This window comes from Mastigoproctus giganteus, chromosome 7 (assembly GCF_048544385.1).
Source record: "Mastigoproctus giganteus isolate SK-2022 chromosome 7, ASM4854438v1, whole genome shotgun sequence".
NCBI lineage: Eukaryota > Metazoa > Arthropoda > Arachnida > Uropygi > Thelyphonidae > Mastigoproctus > Mastigoproctus giganteus.
Window position 1 is genome coordinate 85646178 of NC_143581.1, and position 24288 is coordinate 85670465.

At 37.8% G+C, this 24288-nt stretch overlaps 1 protein-coding gene across 3 annotated transcripts in view; it reads right to left on the reverse strand.

Moving 5' to 3' along the window:
* The window catches only part of LOC150083041 (CCR4-NOT transcription complex subunit 3-like), a 592625-nt gene that overhangs the window by 385062 nt on the left and 183275 nt on the right, over window positions 1–24288 (reverse strand). For all 3 annotated transcript variants that reach the window (XM_090377751.1, XM_090377752.1, XM_090377750.1), the window contains exons 5-6: window positions 12963–13091; window positions 12768–12863 (exon numbers count right to left, since the gene is read on the reverse strand). In XM_090377751.1, coding sequence (XP_090233877.1) covers window positions 12768–12863; window positions 12963–13091 — 225 coding nt within the window. The remainder of the gene's footprint in view (window positions 1–12767; window positions 12864–12962; window positions 13092–24288) is intronic.

Below are 24288 nucleotides of genomic sequence, written 5' to 3' on the forward strand. Positions count from 1 at the left end.
TCCAACAGTTTTTAAATTCTGTATAGTGGGACAAACTGATGATGATGAAAAAAAACCAAATAGGAAATTTAAAAAAAGGGAAAACTGAAAGGGCACTGAGTGTCATTACAAGTGTAAGCAGTGAATTTCAAGCTCCAAGAAAACATAAGTTTTATAATGGGGGTTTTAACTCCCCGGATATTGACTGGAAATTGTGAGTAGGTCACTCATACACTTGCAAGACTTTTGCGGATTTATTAGGTGACTGTTTTCAACAGCAGCATTTCAGAGAGATCTGATTCTCTTGATCTGATTATCAGCGGTGGTTATTCATGCATTAAGAATCTGCAGATAAAGGAACCACTGGGTGCCACTGATCACAGTGTACTGTTGTGGAATTTACTCAAAGATGTAACAACCATCAGAAGTAAAGGGAAGGCTTTTACCTTTCATAAAAGTCAGTGATTCTGGCATCTCAGACAGTTTTTAAATTCTATACAGTGGGACCAATTGATGATGTTACCAACAGCAAATTCTAAGTGATTAGCATTCAAGAAATTAATCTTGGAAGCTATTAGGGCTTTTTCATACCAACTAAGATATATACTGTTCAAGGTTTAAGCATAAATGGAGGTCGGATGAAATAATGAGACTCATGACAGAGAAAAAAAATCATGGGATGCTGTTGTTGTTGTTATTTGGTTTTTAGGAGCATTAGCAACTAAGGCCATATTGCTCCGGGGATATGCGGTGGTCATTTCCTGACCTTTCCGCATCCTCTGTATTTGGTGGTCATGGGCTCGGACCCCGGTTTGATCAACAAGCATGTGCTACGCACTGCTGCTCCTACCCACCTGGCTACGGAGGCACCATAAATAAATCATGGAATGCATATAAATTATCAGGAGACAGAGTCCTATTGTAGATATTAGCTAGTCTCTAATCAAGTAAAAAATGAGGTTAAGCAGGCAAAGGCAGGTAACGAGAAATCTTTGGCAAAGGATGCAAAGAAAAACGGCAAAGGCTTCTTTACTTATGTAAATTCTAGAAGGAAGGAAATGAATCAGATTGGTCTGCTTGATACTGATGGTTCAACTGTTGATGATCCTGATCAGGTAGCTGACAATGGACTGCGTAAATCTGTATTCAAGGCTAGGCAGCTGATATGTGGAGAAGTGACATAATGATTGATATTCTTGTGGCCTCTTGAATATATGCTTCATGATATTTCCTACAGATGAACAATATTCTTGGAACACTAACTACTCCTTTTTGTTGGTCATCGAACTCGTTCTGTGACTTTGAAGCTATGCTGATGTTTTTTTTTTTTTTTTTTTTTAGGGTATTACCTACGGTCTTTCGCGGACCCCCTGGAACTGGTCAAATTATTCGTTCTACTGCAACTATATATACCGGGTGATTATAAAATAGGTTTCCCTAGTGTCAAAACGGTTAGAGATAGCACTGAAAATCGGTGGGTATGTCATTTAGGGTATGGGGAAGCAATTTGTAGAAGGAAAAAATTAGTTCAAATTTCCACCACCAGGGAAGAAATTGGCACTGTAAACGTGAGATGGAATACTTAACTTAGGATTAGATTTCAATATCAGAACTTAGACATCTACAGATATTGTCCTATGTGCTTTCCTTCACTTGAGATGACATTCTGAAAACGGAGGACTGCGTGCAACACAGTTTTGCATAGCATCTCATCGGGGATGTTGGCTAAGTGTTGTTTAATGCTTGCTTTCAAATTGACAAGCATCTGTATGCCGTCATGATAAACTCTGTCTTTCAGGTACCCCCAAAGCCAGAAATCAGAAGGTTTCTGATTCAGAGATCAGAAGCCAGAAATATGTCTATGTCTAGTTGGAGCTCTCTATTACTGCTACCATGGTGGGGGCATGTACATGCGTAACTGTGCTGGCCAAATAACCAACTATGTCTGCCTGGAGCACTCCATGATGGCCACCAGGGTGAACATAGCCTAGTGAGTAAATGTAAGGATTTGGGAAAATGTATATATCCAATTGTCCATAGTGTTAGAATCAAGTGCCACCTGTGGTTTCCCACATCTGCACCATATGTAGCTGGGAAGAAATACAGCACTACTGTAAATGCCAGAAAGTGTTGTGTTAAATGTGTAGTATTATGTTAGGTTCTGTTGTCGTGTTCTGGTATTTGGCTGCAGGGCCCCTGGTGGGACCCTACGTTGCCCGTGTGCACGCACGCACACACACACACACACACACACACTGCTAGGAGGTAGCCAGACAGCCTATTATTCTCTGGCTTGTCTCTGCTAGGGTCACCTGAGCTTCCTGGATGAAGACAAAAAAATAAAGAAATAGAAATAAATATAAATAAAATAAAAATTTAAAATTTAATTAAATAAAAAAATAATAAATAATAATAAAGCTCAACTGGATGATGGATAAGCGGATATCAAATATCAAGGGTTAGAAGTTTTGGGGATGTAGATAGAATTTTCAATGAAACATTGGAAATGAATCCATCAGGCAAGTGGGGTCCAGGGATCAGGGGTAAAAGTACACTGTGTAAGAGAACCCAGTATGTAGATCATCATCAAGAGGCCAATGGTCTCTGTCGGGGTGAGTTCAGGATTTCCCTTGAATGGAGTTGCCCAAGTCGTGATGTTTCCAAAGTCCAAATTGATTAATGTCATAATCCAAATTGTCCCTTCTCAACTCAGAGACTGGTTTTATGTGTCAATCCGTGTCTTGTTTCCCACATAAGTGATAGTCAGGTCCTGTGGTTTCAAAGCCTAAATCTGGTAATGTCACAATCCGACTGATTGATTGATCTTGCCTGCGGATTTAGTTGTAGATATCAGTCCGATGGAAATTGCATGCAACAAGCAAATCTCAGTTCAGCTGAACTTCAATGAGGTTGGTGGTTGATGCTACTCAGAGTGGTGCTCAGAATCTATCTCAAGTTATTGTCCTTGTTGGTTTAATAGGTTCCTTACTGTTCTTCGTCTATTGAAGACATCCTGTGAAAAAGTGGTGAAGTATTTATAACTGTCATGGGTATGAATTAGTATATGTTCTCGATCCTTTGGCAAGTTAGTAATCTTTGCGATGACCAAATAAATGCTTGAGAACTGTACGATATATAAATATAGAATGTGTGCATAGGTATCAAATAGTGTTGCTTACATTTAAGGGGGATTGTTGTTATTTTGGTTTTTAGAAGCATTAGCAACTAAGGCCATATTGCTCAGGGGATATGCGGTGATCATTCCCTGACCTTCCCGCATACTCCATATTTGGTGGTCACGGGCTCGAACCCCAGTCTAATCAAGAAGCGTGTGCTATACACTTCTGCTCCTGCCCACCTGGCTATGGAGATGCCATTTAAGGGGGAACTATCCTGTATGATTGTAAAGTGATGAATGAAACAAGATAAATATGTGAAGAAACCATAGCAGTGATCTTCCCCTCCCCCAAACGTGGAACCCCCTGGAGATGTGATTGCTTCCCTTATACCTATGGCCATCCCTCTCACCCTCAACCAAAATAGTTTGCCTGGTTGACCCTGTTAGGGAAGCCCATCCTCCGCAGGGGTACCCCTCTGTCCCTTTAACTTCCTATTTCCTGGTAGACATCATCCTGCCTTCCACCATCTTTACTTTCGTCTTTTCTCCAAACTATCACCCATGCATTCCTCTTCCAATAAAAAATTACAGGGGTATTTTTGTTATCTAAGGAGCCTCCCTGGCATGCTCAAGCAAAGTCCAAGGTTTGCCCTTACAAGAGACCTTTCACTCCCTACTGCCCAGCCTATATATCTGTAGTGCTGTACAGAAACTAAGGGACTGTGGTGTTCCACAGGTCCCTAAGCCAAACGGCTGAAGGAACAACAGAGCAAAATAAACCAACACTACATTGTGCAGACAACATACAGTCTCTCTGCCCTTTACAGAGTTTGTATTACATCACAATGTTTACAAACACAGAGTTCAGGAAGACTCCTCGAACCACTTAAGGTCCTTTCTTCTTAAAGTCATTTCTTTATCATCCCAGAATACTTTCCCAACTAATGCTTGAATATAGGCTTTCTTTGGTCAAGATGAGCCTATATGATACCACTCTGAACTTGTTCATTTGTTTTCTGCTGTGTAATACTACAATCAGGATTCATCTCTGGTCACTGTGTTCTAAGAATTCCTTCACATTCATACTGTTCAAGAAGCACAAAACACACATTACGATCATTTCTTAATTCTGCTGATGAATCCATTAAGCATACACACTTTTCAAAAGTGCCACTCCTCACTAATGATGATAACATGCAGTGAACTAACATTAATGATGCACACTGAGGCAATTTCTTCCAGAGTAACATAATGACTCCTTGTAAATTCTTTCACCACCACCATGACTTCTGGTGTCATGACATGATATGTTGTCATGATCAAGAAGAATCCTCAACACTTTTAATACTATTCTTAAATTTATTTGCCCAATCATAGACTTCTTGACTGATGCACACATCACTATACCGAGCCAACATCTGCAAAAAATTTCAGAAGATTTTATTCCTTTAGAATTCAAAAACAGAATTATAGATTGCACTCTATCTGGGTGCATGACTTTACGTAAGGATGCTGTCATCTTGATTGTTTCTAAATAACACCAGCAGATAATGCTGGTGTTACTTCAAAAAATGTTGGCAACACACGTCAAGCAATAATCTGACACAAGATTATCATCAGTTTTTGCACAACATATATTATGTTAATTTTGTGGTTTTCATCCAAATGACCTTTGTAAGTAAATAACTTTATATGCTTCAAACTTTTCTTACCTTTCTCATGTTAAGAAAGTACACTCTAAATTTTACAGATCTGAATTTAGCAGACTTTGAATAACTGACTGAATTTAACAGGCTAGCTGTTAAATTCAGCAAGATAATGGGCTAGCTGTTATCTTGCTTGTTTGCTGTTAAATTTAAAGTTCAGAATAAATCTCCCTTATGTTTATTAATTGGACCTAGTTAAACAGGCAGATAGCAATCAGAAATAGATAGCTTCAAACAGGCCTCTGAGGTTGGGTATATTCATATGGTAGTTTTAAATGTTTTCCACCAACCATATGTAGAAATAAAACACAACGAAAACGAAGGGGAAACAAAACTCCGTCTCAAAGATCATCTGGGGAAGCACACTAAGGCAATAAGAAATGCGGAGTATGGTAAGTCCGCCGTGGCAGAGAATTTTTGGGAAAAGCAGTATCAGATCTCCCCGGACGATGCTATCATCACCGATCGGGCGCATAAGTTCTGGGACCGCAAGTGGCTCGAGAGTTTGCGGATCTGTTCCACAGTGAACATTAATAGAGAAACGCGGATCCATCCCATCTTCGAGGATACTATTCTCAGAAGGGATGAACGGTTTCATATAACCCACTCCCGAGCCATTGCTGACTCCATAACACAAGAGAACACGTGGGAAGGAAACACGTGATGAGTACCGTGAACCTGCTGGTATTTAATGATGCACCACAGAATAAAGAAAAATGCTGCTGAAGAAGGCAGGAGCCTTCGAAAGCTATGGTTTTATCGCTTTTAATTTAGTATATTTTAATGTATTTTATGGTTTTATTGTTCTTAACCCAGTATATTTTAAATGTATATTTTATATTTATATTTTATATATTTTAGTTGTAAAGTTAAATGTAATTTATTGTAAATAAAGTCAAATATAATTTATTATAAATACAGAGTTATCAAGATTCCAGTTTTCGTTGTTTTATTTCTACATAAGGTTGGTGGAAAACATTTAAAACTACAATATAGAAATAGATACCCTTGCTAATTATTGGTGGGATATATTGAATAGGGTTAGCCTTTGAAAAAGTTCCATTCAATGTATCTCTATATAAATAATTAGCTACATAATCATTATTATATTCTAAATTATATATTTACATTATATTATTGCTAATTTTATGTTTATTTCTAGGGTATGGCAATGTAGGTAAAACACAGGCTATCTTAGTCTTTATAAATTCTTTTAGCCTTACGGCCGGTGTATACTGTTATGCCAATGTTTAAATACACTTTCAGTACCTACATAGTACATATTATACTCTTACTACAGTAATTATATATACACTGGTGTTCAAAGAAAGTGCATCACCCCTTAAAATTGCAATTGTCATCCGAATAATGCAAATACACGGCAATGTTTCTTACAGATTGCATCAGATAAGATTGACACATGTAGGTGATGACATAATATTGCTTCAGCTGTTACTTTCAGCTATTTAAGTGTGCTCTGCAAGAGTTGCACTCATTCCTTGTTTGTGTCAGGATGGTGATTACGTGCGGTTGACGCCATGAAGAAAGAGTGCTATTGTTGCTTTACGTGAAGAAGAATGTTCTTCCCGTCATGTTTTTTTTTTTTTATGTAAACCCCAAACACGAGAGGTATTAGAACCTATAGTACTTAGTACCATGCTTGGGTTAAAGAGTGTCTTGTAATCAGTCGACAGTGAGTAGATTTATTTCCAAACTCAAGAATACTGGTTCTGCTGATGGGAAAAAAGGAACCGGATGCAAACAAGTCTCTACGTCAAAACAGGACCACGTTTTGAAGCACTTGTGGCTTAAAAATCATAAAGCGTCTTCATCTTCGTCCCTGAAAAGAGAATTGTAAGAACATACAGTAATGGTAGCAAGTGTAGTAACAGTCAGAAGAAGCCTCTTCAAAAATGGACTTGTAGCCAGTCGTCCTAAGAAGCCACATCTTCACACAAAAAAGGCCAGATTAATTTGGTATAAGGAACATGTCAAATGGACCCCCGAGCAGTGAAGTCAGTTATTTTTTCGGATGAGAAGAAATTCAACTTGCATGGCTCTGATGGGAGACAAACGATTTGCGATAGATGTGTTGAAGAATACCATCCAGACTGTATGGTGTCTAGAGTGAAATTACGAACCAGCCAAATGATATGGGGGTGCATTTCGTATTGCGGAATAGGTCGCCTGCAGCTTATAAAAAATTCTGTAAAAGCCAATGGATACCTGGCTATATCGGAAGGCAAATTGCTGCCAACCATTAGAGACCATTTCAACCACCACGCAACTGCATCTTTCAGGACGACTCTTCTCCTTGTCATCGGGCGAAAAGTGTAAGTAGGCACTTCTGTAGTTACTTTAGCTTCATTTCTGTATTAGAGATTCAACAGTAATGTGTTTACATTTTGTTACATGTGAAAAAATAGTTGGAACAATGGTCCATTACAAGTCTTAGCTGGCCAGGAAACAGCCCGGAACTGAATCTTATAGAGAAATGTTGGCATCATATGGAATCTGCAGTTGCCAGAAAGAAACCAAAGACCCTTCGTCAACTTCAGGAAGCCATAATTCGTGTTTGGAACCATGAACTATCAGTTGATTACCTTCAGAAATTGATCTTGTCAACGCCTCAACGGTGTGCTGCTGTCATCAGGACCAGAGGCGGTTCAACTAAATATCAGTTGGAACCTGGTGAACTTCTCATTTTGCTTTTCATTTAAAATGATACACCTGAAGCAAACAAAGGGCTTCTGATAACATTTCCGCCATAAATGTTGTTTTTATCAAAACTGTTGTATAAAAGTTGCAAATGCCCATTTTGGAATATTTTGAGAGCACCAGTCAAATATTACTTAGCATTAGCAAGGGAACATGATGCAAGAAAGCAAGCTTATACAGCATCAGCCAAAAAAAACAACACCCCCCCCCTTCTCATTTTACCCATTCACTTGCTCCAAATGTTTGTCCAGGTCTGCATTGAATCTCTTTAAGCTATCAACTGCTACAAATAGATGGAAGTTTTTTCCAGCAATCAACCACCCACTGGCTAAAGGCAAACTTCTGCACATCTATCTTATAACTGCCCTTCCTAAATTTGAATTTATGTTCTCTCAGGTGATTATTCTGAGCAAGAGGAAGAATCCCATCAGCATTAAGCATGCTCCAACCATTCAAGGCTTTATACACCTCAATCAGTTCACCCCACACATGCCTAGTCTCCAGACACTGTAATTTACAAAACTTAAAACCTTTCTTCGTAAGAGCAACCCTTTGATCCGTTCAATAATCTTGTTGCCCTTCTCTCTACTTGTGCCAACAGCTCTACATCCTTCTTAAAATGAGGCCTCCAGACCTATATACAGTACTCAAGGTGTACCATTGCCTTATACAAGGGGATAATTACCACCTTATCCCTGCTAGAAAAATTCCTGTATATCATTGACAAGACACTATGAGCTACCCTTGCAGACCATCTGCACTGTTCACAAAACTTCATATCTGCCTGCAAAATTACCCCCAGGCCCTTATCACTCTCTAACGCTGTTAGTTTAGAACCACACACATGATACGTTACTCTGGGGTTACTGCTTCCCATATGCAGTACTTTACATTTGTCAATGTTAAACTTCAGTTGCCACCTCTGAGCCTATCTGCTCAACTTTTCTAGATCCTGTTGCAGCATTGTACTGTCATTGTCATTAACAACCCTGGTGATCTTTGTATCGTCTGCAAACTTGGACATTAAGATTGATATACCATCATCAATATCATTAATGAATACAGAAAACAACGATGGACTCAACACTGAACCCTGGGGACTTCACTAATAACATTAGTCCACGAAGAGCAGTGTCCATTGATTACCACTCTCTGTCTTCTCCCACTCAACCATCCCTTTATCCATAGCAGCAATTTGCCTCCAATGCCACACTGCTCCAATTTGTGCAACAGTCTTCCATGTGCAACAGTATCAAAAGCCTTTCTAAGATCCAAATATATGATATCAAAACTATCCAGTTCTTTGTATCCAGTTCTTTTGTGACTACATCACAATATCCAATCAAATTGGTCAGACAAGACTTCCATTTAACAAACCCATGCGGTTTCCGAGCTACAGCTGAAGTCTTATCTAGATGAGCCTGCAATGCTTCCTTAACCAGGGCCTCCATTAATTTCCATGGAACAGAAGTTAAACTAACAGGTTTGTAATTGTGGATTGGGGTCACATTTGCACATTTCCAATCCATGGATACCTCCCCTCAGTCCAAGGAAGCTCTCATAATTATGGCTAAGGGTTTGTTTACTTCCTTTGCTATCTCCTTTAATATAACCGGATAGATTCCATCCACCACAGGTGCCTTTCTTATGTTTATCTTCAACAATTTCTCCTCCACTTTACTTTCAGTTATTACAAGATTATCTATCTTACTGCCAGAGTTTAATACACCTCTGGCAATCCCCTCCCTGAATAACTCCTAATGCGTGAATGTAGATGCAAAATATTCATTTAGCTTGTTGGCTACCTGAGCAGGATCATCAACAGTTGAACCACTGATATCAAATGGGCCAATCTGATTCATCCACTTCCTTCTAGAGTTTACATAAGTAAAGAACTCTTTGCTGTTTTTCTCTGCATCCTTTGCCAAAGATTTCTCGTAATCTGCCATTGCCTGACTAACCTCCTTTGTGACTTTGTTACAGACCAGCTTATGTCTATCGTAGGCTTCTGTGTCACCTGTTAATTTATATGTATCCCATCCATTTTTCTTCTCTGCCACATGTCTAATTAGTTCATCTAGTATCCATTTAGGCCTAAATCTTGAACAATATTTCTTAGTTGGTATGAAAAACCTAGTAGCATCCAAGATAAATTCTTTGAATGCTTCCCATTTTGAATTTGCTGTTGGTAACATCATCTATACATTTTCAAATTCTATATGGTTCCACCGTATACAGGGTGTCTCAAAAATATTGGTACAAATATTTAGGAGAAGTAGGTAACATCTAGAGGAATGTGAATCGCATAGGAACCCATAACCGGAAATATCACGGGGAAAGTAGCAGCAGAGGCACAAGAAGCAGAAATGACACAAGACAGTAATTAGTGGCAAACATTTATTTGACATAATATTAACAATGGAGTACGAGATGGATGCATTTCATGATGTTGCAACAGGTGCTTGAAGGTTCCACCATGAGACATGATGCATGTGTGACACCGACGCAGCATGGATTGGCAGACACGGTCGAACACACCTGGAGTTTCTTTGACAGTAGCAGCAGTGCAGACGAGTTTCGCCATGAGATTCATTTCCGTCTCCACAGGCGATTCATACACGATAGATTTGAGGGCCCCCCCCACAGAAAGAAATCAAGGCTCGATAAATCAGTTGAGCGTAGGGGCCATGCAACGGGTCCACCACGGCCAATCTATTGACGCCCAAAACGCCCTTTCAAATGGTCATGAAAACACCTTCCATAATGGGCAGGCGCCCGTCATGTTGAAACCAAATTTTGTGTCTCACATTTGCTGGAACATCATCAAGTAACCCTGGTAGAACTTGTTCAAGAAAGATCCGATATTTAGCGGAGTTCATGCGGGATGGTAACAGGTATGGGCCGACTAAGCAGTCACTGCCCACACATTTACTGCGAAGTGATGTTGTGCCGCATGGGGCGCACACCGTGTGGGTTGTCATGAACCCACACATGAGCATTGTGCTGATTGAATAAGCCTTCCCGAGTGAAATAAGCCTCATCCGTGACCAAAACATATGCTGGAAAATTCAAGTCTTGAACACTTTCTTGGAGAAACTACTGCACAAAGCCACACATAGAGGATGATCTTCGGGGAGCAGTAACTGAACCCTTTGGAGATGAATTGGGTGTAAGGAATCGTGGTGCCAGACACGCTGTACACTGCAACGGCACATGTGCTGGTACTAGGATTATTCTGGACAGCATTCAACACACTGTCTTCTATGGTGGGAGTTTGCGTCGAATGTGGTCTGCCTGCACTACTCCTATTACCTCTAAATGACCCATAATCGCACAAATTTTGATGCATACGCGCAAACAAACGGTGGTCTGGTACGTGTCTGTCTGGGAAACATTCTCGATAAATTTGTTGAGCGGCTCGTTCATTGCTAATCCATACACTAGGTGCATGTCTGCCAGCTCACATTTCGTATATCGATGCATGCTCTTTGTGCGGCGACTACTGCTTGAATGAGTAAACCAGAAATTTTCCCTCTCGCAAATTGATGAACAGCGCCATCTACCGACTTACAGTGACGTTTCCGGTGATGGGTTCCTATGCGATTCACATTCCTTTAGATGTTACCTACCTCCTCTAAATGTGTGTGCCAATATTTTTGAGACACCCTGTAGAATTTAAATACTGTCTCAGACCACTGTAGTCACCTTTACGAAAGCAAAGCCCTTCCCTTTACCCCTGATGGTAGTTACCTCTGAGTAAATCCCACTTCAGAACACTGTGATCACTGCCACCTAGTGGTTCCTTTATCTGCAGATTCTTAATGCATGAAGAATCATTACTGATAATCAGATCAAGAGTTTTACTCCCTCTAGTTGCCTCCGGAACACGCTGCTTTAGAATACAATCATCCAATAAATCCACAAAAGCCTTGTTAGTGTGTGAGTGACAAACCCACAAATTCCAGTCAATCTCTGGGAAATTAAAATCCCTCATTATAAGACACTCTGATTTTCTGGCTCATTCTATTTCTCTGCACAATTGCTCATTATACTCATCAGATTCATTAGGCCTATAACACACATCTACTCTAATTTTTCCTTTCCCAGTGCTTATGTCACACCAAACAGACTCAACATTGCATTGTCCACCAACTTCAATTGGATGCACTTAGATTTTATGTGTTTCTTACAGCATAACTAACAGCATAACCTCTCCACCCTTCCTGTCCTATCTATCCTTTCTGTACACATTGTACTTCCCAAATTCCAATTCTGCGCTGCTTATGTCTGTGTGATATCACGTCTCTGATATCCCAACAATATCTGCCTTTGATGTCTTGACTAGCACTTCAAGCTCATCAAATTTATTAACTATACTCCTAGCATTGGTATACATGCACCTGTTTCTACTATTAGTTACCCTAACACAGCCGATGTATTTACTTGTTCCACTATGACTCCCAGCAGTCCTGGAAATCCCCATTTCTTTGCTTTCCAGGCTGCTGCTCAATTGCCTTTCAATAGAAGCAGTGCAAGAATCACTTTCACCTCTGTCAGTGGCTACTGTTAATGTATTAGTCCGTGTATCCCCCCCCAAGCTAGCAGTTTTCCGACCCACCTAACTCTGCCTCGATAGCATCAGCAAATATTCTTGCACCCTTTGTATTTAAGTGTATCCCATCCCTGTAGGTTTGCCTTAACTATTAATATCTTTTGTTTATATTTCAATTTGTGATCCTAGTCATTAATGTAACATACCATCACGAAAATGGGTTAGAAATGTGAGATTCCTAGGTGATATACTTTCTTTGAACACCAGTGTTTAAAGAGTCTAACTAAAGATTTGTCACTATTTTAGCTTTAAAGTCTTACCTCTGAATAAAATTTTTCCAGGCATTACTATGTGGAGACAGTAAATTATCTTCTTATATGTATCAACCAATAAAGTCACAGTGAAAAGGTTATGTGTTTAAATTTATTTTTAATGCACATATACAGAGTCAATTGTTTTAAATTTTCAAAAAAGTGTAATAGAAACAGCCTGAAAAAAAAATTTCTATTTAAACATTTGGCAATAATGGACACTCGTCCCCAAACAGTCTGTAAAATCAAGGAGTTACCGTATTTCCAAAAATGTCCTATTCTGCATTTGCAACAGTTCATGAAACAAATTTTCAAAAATGTATCAATAAATGCAAATGTTAAAAGTAATAAAAATTTTAACAGCAAATTTTAAAAAGTGTTACCTCTTTATCATTTTTCTTTTTTTTTAGAGCTATCATAAGAGATTCCATTTCTGATTCAAAATGGTCCACTTTAATATTAAGCGACTCAATGGATGTCTGTAAATAATTATCAGATATTAATACATTAACATTAAACATTTCAATAAAATTTCTTTGTGCTTAATTAAAAAAATATGTATATGAAGTTAAACTTACAGATAACCAGTTTGTAATTTCATCTTTTTCCTTTTGGGCAGGATCTAGTTTCTGTGCTGCACCTAATCCTTCTTTTGAATAGGCTTTGGTTTTCGTTTCTCGCTCTACCACTTTAAACCTTTCCATTTGCTATATCAAAAGTAATAATCAGTGAAACACTATTTTATTAATAATTAGTAAAATATTAATTCAAAACTAACACAGAAAGTACACATTAAAATATTAAAAATAAATAATGGCACTTCAGTGTTCACCATTTAACAATAAAATAGATCATTCCTCATTCTTATAAAATGAGACCATTAATTTCATCTCACATTTTAAAAAAATCTTTTAAAATAAAAAAAAACAGGATACATTTTAAACATACTGACCTCAAAAAAAAAAAATTCTGTATCCAGCACAACTCACTCAGAATGAAACAATTAAACCAAAGTGTATGATATAATTGTTAAAACTACATTTAACCTGTACAAAAATGAGCTGACTTTATTTTATTATTAACTGCAGAAAAAATGCAAATTTCAAATGCATTCTTCACAGTGAACATAAACTTTTTTTTGGTACATAGTATAATAATAACAATGATAATAATAAAAAATACATTCTTTACAGAGTTACAAGTTTCCAATTTTATTGGAAACAATCCGAAATATCATTAGAAGTATATCGTACCAGCACAAAATGTTTTTCCAGTACTAGACCATAATAGCTAACTTTCAGCAATAAAACTAAGCAGAATTAGTTAGAACGTATTAATATCTGATAAAAATTATTTTACCTTTAAATAATTCTACTTTAAAAATGCACTTTTTTTTTGCACAAACAGTGGACAAAGTGAAACACAAGATTGCCTAAGATTTAAATTTTTTTTTAGATGTGGGTTTAAATAACAATTTTAAGAACATTTTTTTTTTTAAATTCTGGAGGACTATATCAAACATATATAATTTCTATATATGTGTGTGTGTGTGTGTGTGTTAAATAAACTTTAAAAATAAAACAACTAAATAAGTAATAACGAAAAGAAAAAACAAACCAAAGTAAGAAAATCATTAAATAAACATCAGTGGCTTCAGAGCATTACCTAATGCATTTTGCAGACACATAATTAGAATATAAAATAAGAATATGCCAGTTGTAGATATATATCTTCTGAATCCACATTGTATGTTGTTTAGTAGAGTACTGTGTTCTAGATACCAATTCAGTCTAGCATTAATCATTTTTCCCAGGATCTTGCATAAGTAGCTATTTAAAGTGATTGGATGACAGTTTCCTGGGTTTATGGACAGCTAGTACTATTGCATGGTGCTGTGGCAAATAAAAAAAAACAAAAAAAAAAAAAAACAGTATGTGCAACTAAAGCAACAAATGAAGAAGAGAGAATAAATCGAGATAACGGAGACTGCAGAAGGAATTCCTTACTAAAATCAGTTAGAGTGAATGCCAATTAATAAGAATATGATGCCAATTAATTCAAATTTAACAGCAGCTCCTTAATGGGACTGCTGCTAAATTGATTACATGAAATCACTATAAACTAAAACCAACCACAATATGAACAGGGTTGTAACAAAAATAAATAAAACGGAGCAAATATTATGGCTCATTTCATGAGAAGGCTAAACGGACAACTACTGCCAGGGAGTCATTGCATTTTATCAGGTTATCTATGCACTGATTTGAAACACAGTGACTCCCCAGCCTTCGTTGTCCTTATGGTCTTCAAAGAGATAGGAGCACAATACGTCTATTTTATTTATTTCTGCTTCATCCTGTTGTTCACATTGCGTTTGGCTTTCATCTCCATTTATAGAGACATTTCATGCAATTTGTACCTGATGCCATCAAGGGGACAATTGCTAAATTTGAACTGATTAGCATTTTTGTAAATTTGTATTCTTTCTAAATTATTTCAGGATGGCATGCCTTCTGCAAACTCTTTATCTTAATTTACTTCCCTCCCCCTTTCTTAGTTTGTTGCTAGTTAGGTACTGGTTTATTTTTCATTTTCCACTTAAATGGCTTGCCATAAGACTGGAATATTCTTATTTTATATTCTATAAAATATATGATATATGAGGGGAGGGAATAAAAAAAGATTTGTATTCAATCAGAAGTAGTTTTGATAAATGCTGAAACACTTTTTCAGCATAGTCACCAGGAAGAATTACACATTTTGGCCATCTCAAAATCGTCGAAATCCTGTGACTGCCCTTCAAACCAGAGGCAGACTGCCACAAGACTTGCGGGCAAAACCTTGGTGGGCTGGAGGACATGGAGGCTGGTGTGATTTTCAATATTACACTGTGACCCCCGATACTTTCTATTTGTTTTTCCCAGTAAGAATTTTTCACCCAGTCCACTTCTGCTTCCAAGTGAAATTTGGCTGCAGAAATCACCTCATCATCAGCAGCAAAGTGTTTTCCAGGATGAAAGGACTTCAGGGCAAGAAAGAGAAGTCCAAGGATGCAAGGTTTGGGGAATAATCAGGATGGGGCAATATTTAAAATCTACATTCACAGGCATACCTCAATGCAGCATGCAAGGAATGTGCAGGGACATTATCGTGGAGCAGGCACACACAGTTTGACAGCTTTCCATATTTTTTCTTTTATAGCAGCACACAGCTTTACGAGGAGGTTAGAATAATACAGCCACTCCCCGACTTATGTAATGCATTTCATGGAACTCTACGTAAGTCTGAATTTCCCTAAATGCTTATGCAGCACTCTAAACTATGCACGCTGAATTTGATTGAAACAAAAAAGAAATGTTCAACGAACATCTAAATAGAATTATTTTTTAAATTTTTTTATCTCATGTGCAGGAAAAATTACAAAAGTGTACAAAAATTACAAAAATTACAAAAAGAGAGAGAGACAGGTATAACATCAACAAGTTTTACCTTTCAAGCATTGTTGCCAGAATTAACCCTCCAGCTGATAAGCATGTGCTACGGAAGTTGAGGGCTGTGGAGATTTAGAAAGGGTTTTTTCCTACACATCACAAAATTTATCTGCAGCTGCAAATTGGCACTGGCAACTCCACCACATACTTGGAAACAAGCACAATGCTTGAACCTATTAAACCATCCGTTGCTTGCCACGAACTTGGCTTGGGGTTCGCCCTATACTTATCCTTAATATCTTCATATATATACTTCTTGTTTTTGTTTGAATGGCCATTGGACTCAGGGGCACTTGCTTCTGAATCTGATTTTCCATCCATATTATTATAGCTTTTCCATCTTTGATATAGCACCTGAACGCTGTTTTGTGATCACTGTTGATCTTAAATGCATTGATCCTTTAACATGTTCTTTTACACGTGCACTTAAAATAGTATTCACTGTTGAAGCAGCGAGACCTAATTCCGTGAGTACTTCGTACTTCTTAATTAATAATCTTCATTTCTAAATCAATTTTGTTTTGTTTCCTAGCACTTGCACTTTCCATTGGACGCTTTCCTTTCACCATTGTAATAAGTAAATAGGAATGAAGAGAAGATTCTGAAAATTTATTTGTTTTTTATATGATTGAAGATTTCAGTGAAGGGGAAGTCATTTCACCATAATACCCTAACGTAAAAACCCACAGAATTCCAGTTAAATAAGATCGAGTTTACTACGTTTTATAATAGATTGTGCTAACAGAAGAGCCCAATAAACCGGAAAGTGCCACAATTGTTTTTATTTTTTTTATGGTAGTGACCTCCAGAAATGTGTTTTAGAAAAATATCATAAAGACATTCAAAACTGATTCTTATAATGGAACATACGATAACCATGAAAGTGTAGTGCAATGTCCATTATAAAAATGACCTTTTAGGGAGATAAATAGCTTAGTTATATAGTGAAATTGTCAATTTCCAAGGTCTTGGAATGAATTACAAAAAAAAAAAAAAAAAAAAACCAACGTGTTATTCGGTTCACATTACGATATTTTCCCGATACCTCCATTTATTCCTATGGGATAATTCATTTCCACGATATTTTTAAAATTCGCACTGGCAAGCAAAAACTCAGGTAAAGTCGAATATTACGTAGGCCGGGGAGTGGCTGTACTTCACAATTGCAGTACAGCCCTTTTGAAGGTAATCTGTTAGTATTAGGAATGAATGAAGTATCGGAATCTTCTCCAAATGCCACGGAACCATTGGAAAGCCATAAACCCTTCTTCCATATTAAGAAGAAACGTCTGTTTAAGCTGAACTCGGCAGGTACTAGTGACAGCATCACCTTGCCAGCACTTGGCTACACCTTTTGCTTTGGGGGAGAAGGGTTATTCTGCCATGCTTCCATTTTTTTGATATTAGTTTGGTTTTGGAGTCATAATGGTGGATCCAAGTTTCATTCATGACTAGCCAAGAAAAAACTCCTTTGCTGTTTCCTGGCACATTGTCCCTTTCCTTCTTCTGGTAAGGGGTCAGAAGTCTGGGAACGCATCAAGCAGACACTTTACTCACATGCAACTGTTGAAGAATGATTTCCCCACAGACTCCACTAATTTGGAGCTCTTAAGCTAGTTCTCTGATACTAAAGGGCTAATAATATGGCGATCTTCCACAATTAATGCCTTCAATTTTGCAACACTCTTCTGTTACAGCAGTTGCTGGGCATCCTGGGATTTGAATTGCTTATACCAGTGTGCAACAACCTGGGCATACAGTAACCATAAACAGCTAACATTTCTTCTTGGATTGTTTTGGGTGTTTTAGTAATATTGGCATGTGATGCAAGAAAGCAAGCGTATGTAGCATCAGCCAAAAAAAAAAAAAAAAAAAAATTCATACAACCATTCCCTCTAATAATTTAGTTTGTCCAGTTCCTCCTTGAATTTATTTAAACTATCAACTTCCACAATGACAGATGGAAGTTTGTTCCAGCAATTAACCACCCGTTGGCTAAAGGTAAATTTCCGCACATCTATTCTACAGCTGTCTTTCCTCAATTTGAATTCATGCCCCTTAAGTTCATAATCTGAGAATGTGGAAGAATCTTATCAGAATTCGGTGTGCTCAACCCATTCAAGGCCTTATACGCCTAAACCAGATCACCTCGCAGGTGTCTAGTCTCCAGCTGCTGCAATTTGCAGAACTTAAGCCTCTCTTGATAAAAGGAACCCTTCGTTCCCCTCGCCAATCTTGTTGCCCTTCTCTGTACATGCTCAAGCAAATCTACATCCTTTCTAAAATGAGGCCTCCAGACCTGTACGCAGTACTTAAGGCGTGGCCTGACCATTGCCTTACACAAAGAGATAATCTTTCCTTTTTCCTATTAGCAAAATTCCTGTATATCATTCAAAAAACCCCATGACCTGCTATGGCAGCCTGTCTGAATTGCTCAGAAAACTTCATATCTGATGACACAACTACCCCAGATCTTCTTCATTCTCCACTACCCTGAGTGTAGTAGAACATAATTGGTATATTTCTCTGGGGTTATTTCTACCCATATGCAGTACTTTGCATTTGTCAAGGTTTAACTTCAGTTGCCACTTCTCAACCCATGTGCACAAATTTTCTTGATCCTGTTTCAGTAGCACACTGCCATTGATACATATACAAAACAACAGTGGGCTTAACATCGAACCCTGTGGGACTCCACTAATAAACATTAGTCCATGAAGAGCAGCACCCATTGATTACCACTCTGTCTTCTCCCATTCAACCACCCTTTTATTCATTGTAGCAACTTACCCTTAATACCATTCTGCTCCAATTTGTACAGTAGTCTTCCATGCGCAACAGTGTCAAAAGCTTTCCTGAAATCCAAGTATGATATCAAAATTATTTTTTGCATCCAGTTCCTTTGTAACCACATCATAGCATCCAATCAGATTTGTCAGACAAGACTTTCCCTTAACAAAACCCATACTATGTCTGAATTATTGCCGCAGTCTTGTCTAGATGATCCTGCAATACATCTTTAACCAGTGACTCCATTATTTTACCTAGAACAGAAGTTAAACTAACTGGTCTGTAATTACTTGTGTTTGCCCTTCGATCTTCCTTTGTGAATTGGGGACATCCCCTGAGTCCGAGGATGCTCTCATAATTATGGCTAAGGGTTTGCTTACTTCCTTTGCCACCTCCTTTAACATAACTTGCAAAAAGAAGAACCAAATCACTGATCTGTATTCCACTTGACCATTGTAACACTTCATTCAGCAGTAAGTGCCTCCATAGCCAGGTGGGGAGGAGCAGCAGTGCGTAGCACACGCTTCTTGATTAGACCGGGGTTCGAGCCCATGACCACCAAATAAGGAGGATGCGAAAAGGTCAGGGAATGACTACCGCATATCCCCAGAGCAATATGGTCTTAGTTGCCAATGCTCCTAAAAACCAAACAAAAACAAAAAAAAAAAACTTCATTCAGTGCTAGCAGATAAAAAATGAATTGTCACACCAAAACCAAAATTTGTGTGATTGCTACAGATATTTCAACGTATCAAACCAAAAAAAATTTAATCTTTTTATCACAATGACTTCCGTGTGAAGAAAACCTTTATGAATCCCCCTCATATATCTAACTAAACCACATGCCTGCTAATTGCATTCTCCCCGGCACCATGTATTCCTTTTGGCTTTAACCTCATTTTTGTAAACATTTACAAATTAATTTACTGGTAAAATAGTAAATTTACTAATAAATTAGTAAATATTTAATTTAATTTTAAATTCACAATTTCTTAATCCTTTGTTTCATCATTATTTCCTGGCATGTGCTTTGCATCAGAGACTCAATACTGTCATCTTTTCGTACAATTTTGGTGGTTGAACCTTAATAATGACACCGAGGTTGTGCGTTATATGACGATATCCTTACTTTTATTTAATTTTTTTTATATGTATATTCTTATATGTAAATTTTTTTCTGTATACCATGGTTTCGTTTGTTCCTCCTTTACTCTTTTACTTATATCTCTTAACTTATACTTCTTAATTTATATACATAGGGGGGGGGAGGAGAGAGAGACTCTAATACCATGTGAATTAGAAAAAACAAATTCAGTTTTTATTGATACTTACCATTTACAAGCACAATATCTAGTGGTGTTTCAGGATTCTTTCAGAATCTTCTCATCAGACCTATGGGGAGGGTGAGAGAGAAAGAAGGCCTCAACTCACAAGACCTTTTAATAGTCTTAGCATGTTGAACTGCTAAGACTATCAAAAGACCTTTTGACAGTCTTTTGATAGTTCAGTAATGGTGTCCTATGAGTGAGATATTCTACTCAGCCCCACTTACATCTGGAGAGAGGATCCTGACATGTTAGCAAAGCATTTGACTCAGTCCCTCAGGAGAGGTTACTGTATAAGTTTGAACAGGTTGGAATTAACGGTAAGATTCTAAAATGGATTGCTGGGTGGCTGCTGGGAAGAAGGTAGTGGGTTGTGATTAATGGGTATTCTTCAGATTGGTGTAATATCAGGAGTGGGGTCCCTCAAGGATCAGTTCTTGGATCACTGTTGTTTCTCATTTAAATGACATCAACAAAGGGATAGAAGGTGCAATGTCAAAATTTGAAGATGATGTAAAGATTGGCAGAGTCATTAATGATCACTGTCAGGCAGCACTCCTTCAGGATGACTTGAACAGACTTCAAAGATGGTCAGAAGTGGCAGCTATGTTTTAATACTGCTAAATGTAAGGTCTTACACTTGGCAAATATGAGGGTGGTTCAATAAAGAATCACCCTCACCTACTTCCACATATTGCAGAGTCATGATATTTTGTGTGTAGCATCATACATATCTCCGTACTAAAGGTGTAAAATTTCAGCCCTGCATCTTAATTTGTTTTTCTCTTACAGAGCTTAACATGTGACGAAGTAACATCATGGACAAGGTTGAAGCCAGAGCTGTAATCCGGTATCTGTTCTTGAAGGGGAAATCTCCTAAAGAAATCCATGAGGAGATGACTGCTGTATATAAGGATGAAGTTTCCATCCTATGGCATTGTGCAGCATTGGCACAGACAGTTTAGGTGTGGTTGGACATTGGTAGAATCTGAGCCCATTCCAGTTCGTCCCCATTCAGCCATTGATGACAGCATGATCAGAAAAGTGGAGTCGTTAATCAAGGAAGATCGTCGGATATCTGTACGTGAATTGTCCCAGGAGGTGAAGATTAGTGTGGGCTCTGTTGAAACAGTCCTTCATGACCAACTCCAATAAATGGAGTTGGTCATGAAGGACTGTTTCAACTGACTCGACAACAGAAATCACAAGCGTTGTTAACCCTGTGACAAAAAAATGAGGAAGACTTTTTCTCTCGTCTAATCACTCAGGATGAAAATTGGATACACCATTTTGATCCTGAAAGTAAAAAGTAGTCAATAGAATGGCAACATCATGGTTCCCCACCCCCCAAGAAGGCAAGGGTGCAAGCGTCAGCAGGAAAGGTCTTGCTGACGGTGTTTTGGGATGAGAAAGGTGTAATGATGACTGATTACCTGCCAAAAGGTAGAACAATTACAGGTGCCTATTATGCCAATTTACTCACAAAATTACGGGAGAAAATCAAAACATGTAGGCATGGCATGCTGTCCAAAGGTGTGAGAATGCTTCAAGACAATGCTTTGTTAACCCCAAGTTCACACTTCTGAAACTGCAACAACACAGGCTTTGGATATGAAATACTGCCCCATCCAGCCTACTCACCCGATCTTGCACCATCAAACTTCTTGTTTCCTTCCCTCAAATCATTTCTTTGGGGGACCCACTTCCCTGATGATGATGAGACAGTCATTTCTGCAACAGAGTAATGGCTCAAAGACCAACCTCACCACTTCTACAAACACATATGGAAAAAATGTGTAAATCTGAATGGTGGCTATGTAGAGAAGGACTAAAACCTGTGCCAAGAATCAACAGGCTAGCACCTCTGCAGCCAGGTCAGGGCGATTCTTTATTGAACCACCCTCGTAGCAACCCCTAAATAAATTATACACTTGGTGAAGTTAAATTAAAAACAACAGAGGAAGAAATGAATCTGGGAGTTATGATACAGGTAGATATGAAGTTTTCTGAACAGTGTAAACAGCAACCAGGAAAGCCCATGGTGTACTATCGATGATTTATCAAACACTATCCTGTAGAGATAGAGAGGTCATAATCCCACTGTATAAGGTAATTGTAAGTCCACATTTGGAATGCTGTGTTCAAGTATGAAGACCTCATCTGAAAATCAACATTGAGCTTCTTGACAGGGTTCAAAGATAGGCAACTTGAATGGTGAAATCAGCAGAAGGGCAACCATATGAGGAAAGGCTCAAATTATGTGAGCTATAGAGCTTGGCAACTAGGCACCTCAGAAGTGTGTCTCATTGAAGTTTATAAGACTCTGAGAGAGATTAGTAAAATGAATGATGGTGGAAATCTCACTGTTCTAAACAATTCCAGAACTAGGAGTCATAATTTCAAATTACAGTGGTTAAGGTTTAGATTAGATTGTAGGAAGTTTTCTTTTAGTCAGCAAGTCATTGATTCTTTTTTTTTTAGTTAGTCGTTGACGCATCGGCTTCTGTGGCCATAATGCACCTCCCAAGGTTTTTGCAGTACTTTGATCCAAGCCAGAGGCGGAATTCGAATCCGTAACCTTTGGGTTGCCAGGCAGACACTTTATTAACCCAGCTAGCCCAGTTGGCTGTCGTTGATTCCTGGAACAAGTTGCCCTCACACAAGTAGTTGAGGCTGACAGTATGAATTAATTCAAAATTCAACAGGATAGTTACTTGTGAGGAGGGAAACACAATTTGTATTTTCTTATCTACTTGGGGTTTTTTTTTTTTTTTTTGCCAGTGCAGCAAAAGTATAAATATTACCAGATAACATATATAATAAAATATATAAAATCAACAGAAACCAAATTTTTTTTTTCCCCCTAATCCATGTGGTAAAAGAATATCTCTATACATTTTTTTAAAATATTCATAATTTTACCTAAATGGATATTAACCTTCAAAAGTGAATGCAGAACATCCTGTGGCCTCGTACACGGGAGTTCCTGGAATGGGCATTGGTCTAAGGCAGGGGTGGGCAACAGCCGGCCCGCGATGATGTTGAATCCGGCCCCCTCGGTAAATGCATAAATATAGAAAATCCATACCTGACTACATTCGCCGTAAATGTTCGGCTTAATTCGGTTCAATCGGGAATCGCGGCCAGTACAACAGTAACCAAGTGATTCTACGCAGCGTCAAATAGTTATTTCCTAATTATTATTGTAGCATCGATCAAACGAAGTTCCTTTGGGTTTGACTTCTTTTTGAAAAAAATAATATTGGTGCGAGATATTTTATGCCTTTTCTAATTATTACAATTTTTAATTTAATATAATTTATAGCCCATAAAATGAGCCAATTAAAAAAAAAAGTAAAATTGATGCCGAATGACGCATTTTCAATGATAATTGGACATTCAGATATTTTTTTTAAAAATACATTAATAATTTGGTAATTCAAGTAATATAACATTTTTTAGGTTCTGATTTTTTTTATTAAATCGTTCAATCTATTCTGACCCGCATCATGATGCAAAAATTTCATTCGGCCCGCATCATGATGCGAAAATTTCATTCGGCCCACATCATGATACGAAAATTTCATTCGGCCCGCTGACGGAAAAAAGTTGCCCACCCCTGGTCTAAGGTGATGAATTTTCTGAATGCAGGTCAAATACAGGTAGTGATTTTTATGGCAATGAGCTCAGTGGAGTTTCCCTGTAAAATTTTGTAAAAATGAACACTTTGTACATACAACATTTTAAATATTAACTTGTTCCGATTTTGGTTTGATTGTTCAACAGTGGAGTGAAATTGTCAAAAACTAACCCAGAATTTCAAAAAATAAACAAAAATTTGTAGCACGAAATGATAAAATAAGTAAGTTCACTGTTATTTCTGATGTGGTAATATCCTCTAAACTGATTAAATACTGGTTTTGTTTTCAACTTATAGATCAGAATTTATTCAATTTTGGCTTTTATATGCCCAAACTGGATAGGTGCTGCTAACAGACAAGACATTTTCTTTAAATTTCCAAGGCCTTTTTTTTTTTTTTTTACCATCATTTATTATGGTATGAAGGTATGAACTAACAAGGTTTCAAGGTGTACACTGCTTCTACAATTACTGTAAACACAGATGAGATAATACAATGTCTATTTGAATATTTCTAGATAAGTCAGCATCAAATTGAGCATATTAGTATTACTAGTGGAAAATGATGTAAGGAGCAAGCTTATATAGCATCAGCAAAAAAAAGAAAAAAAACTACCCAACTCATCCGTCCAACTACCTCTAATAATTTCTCTAATAC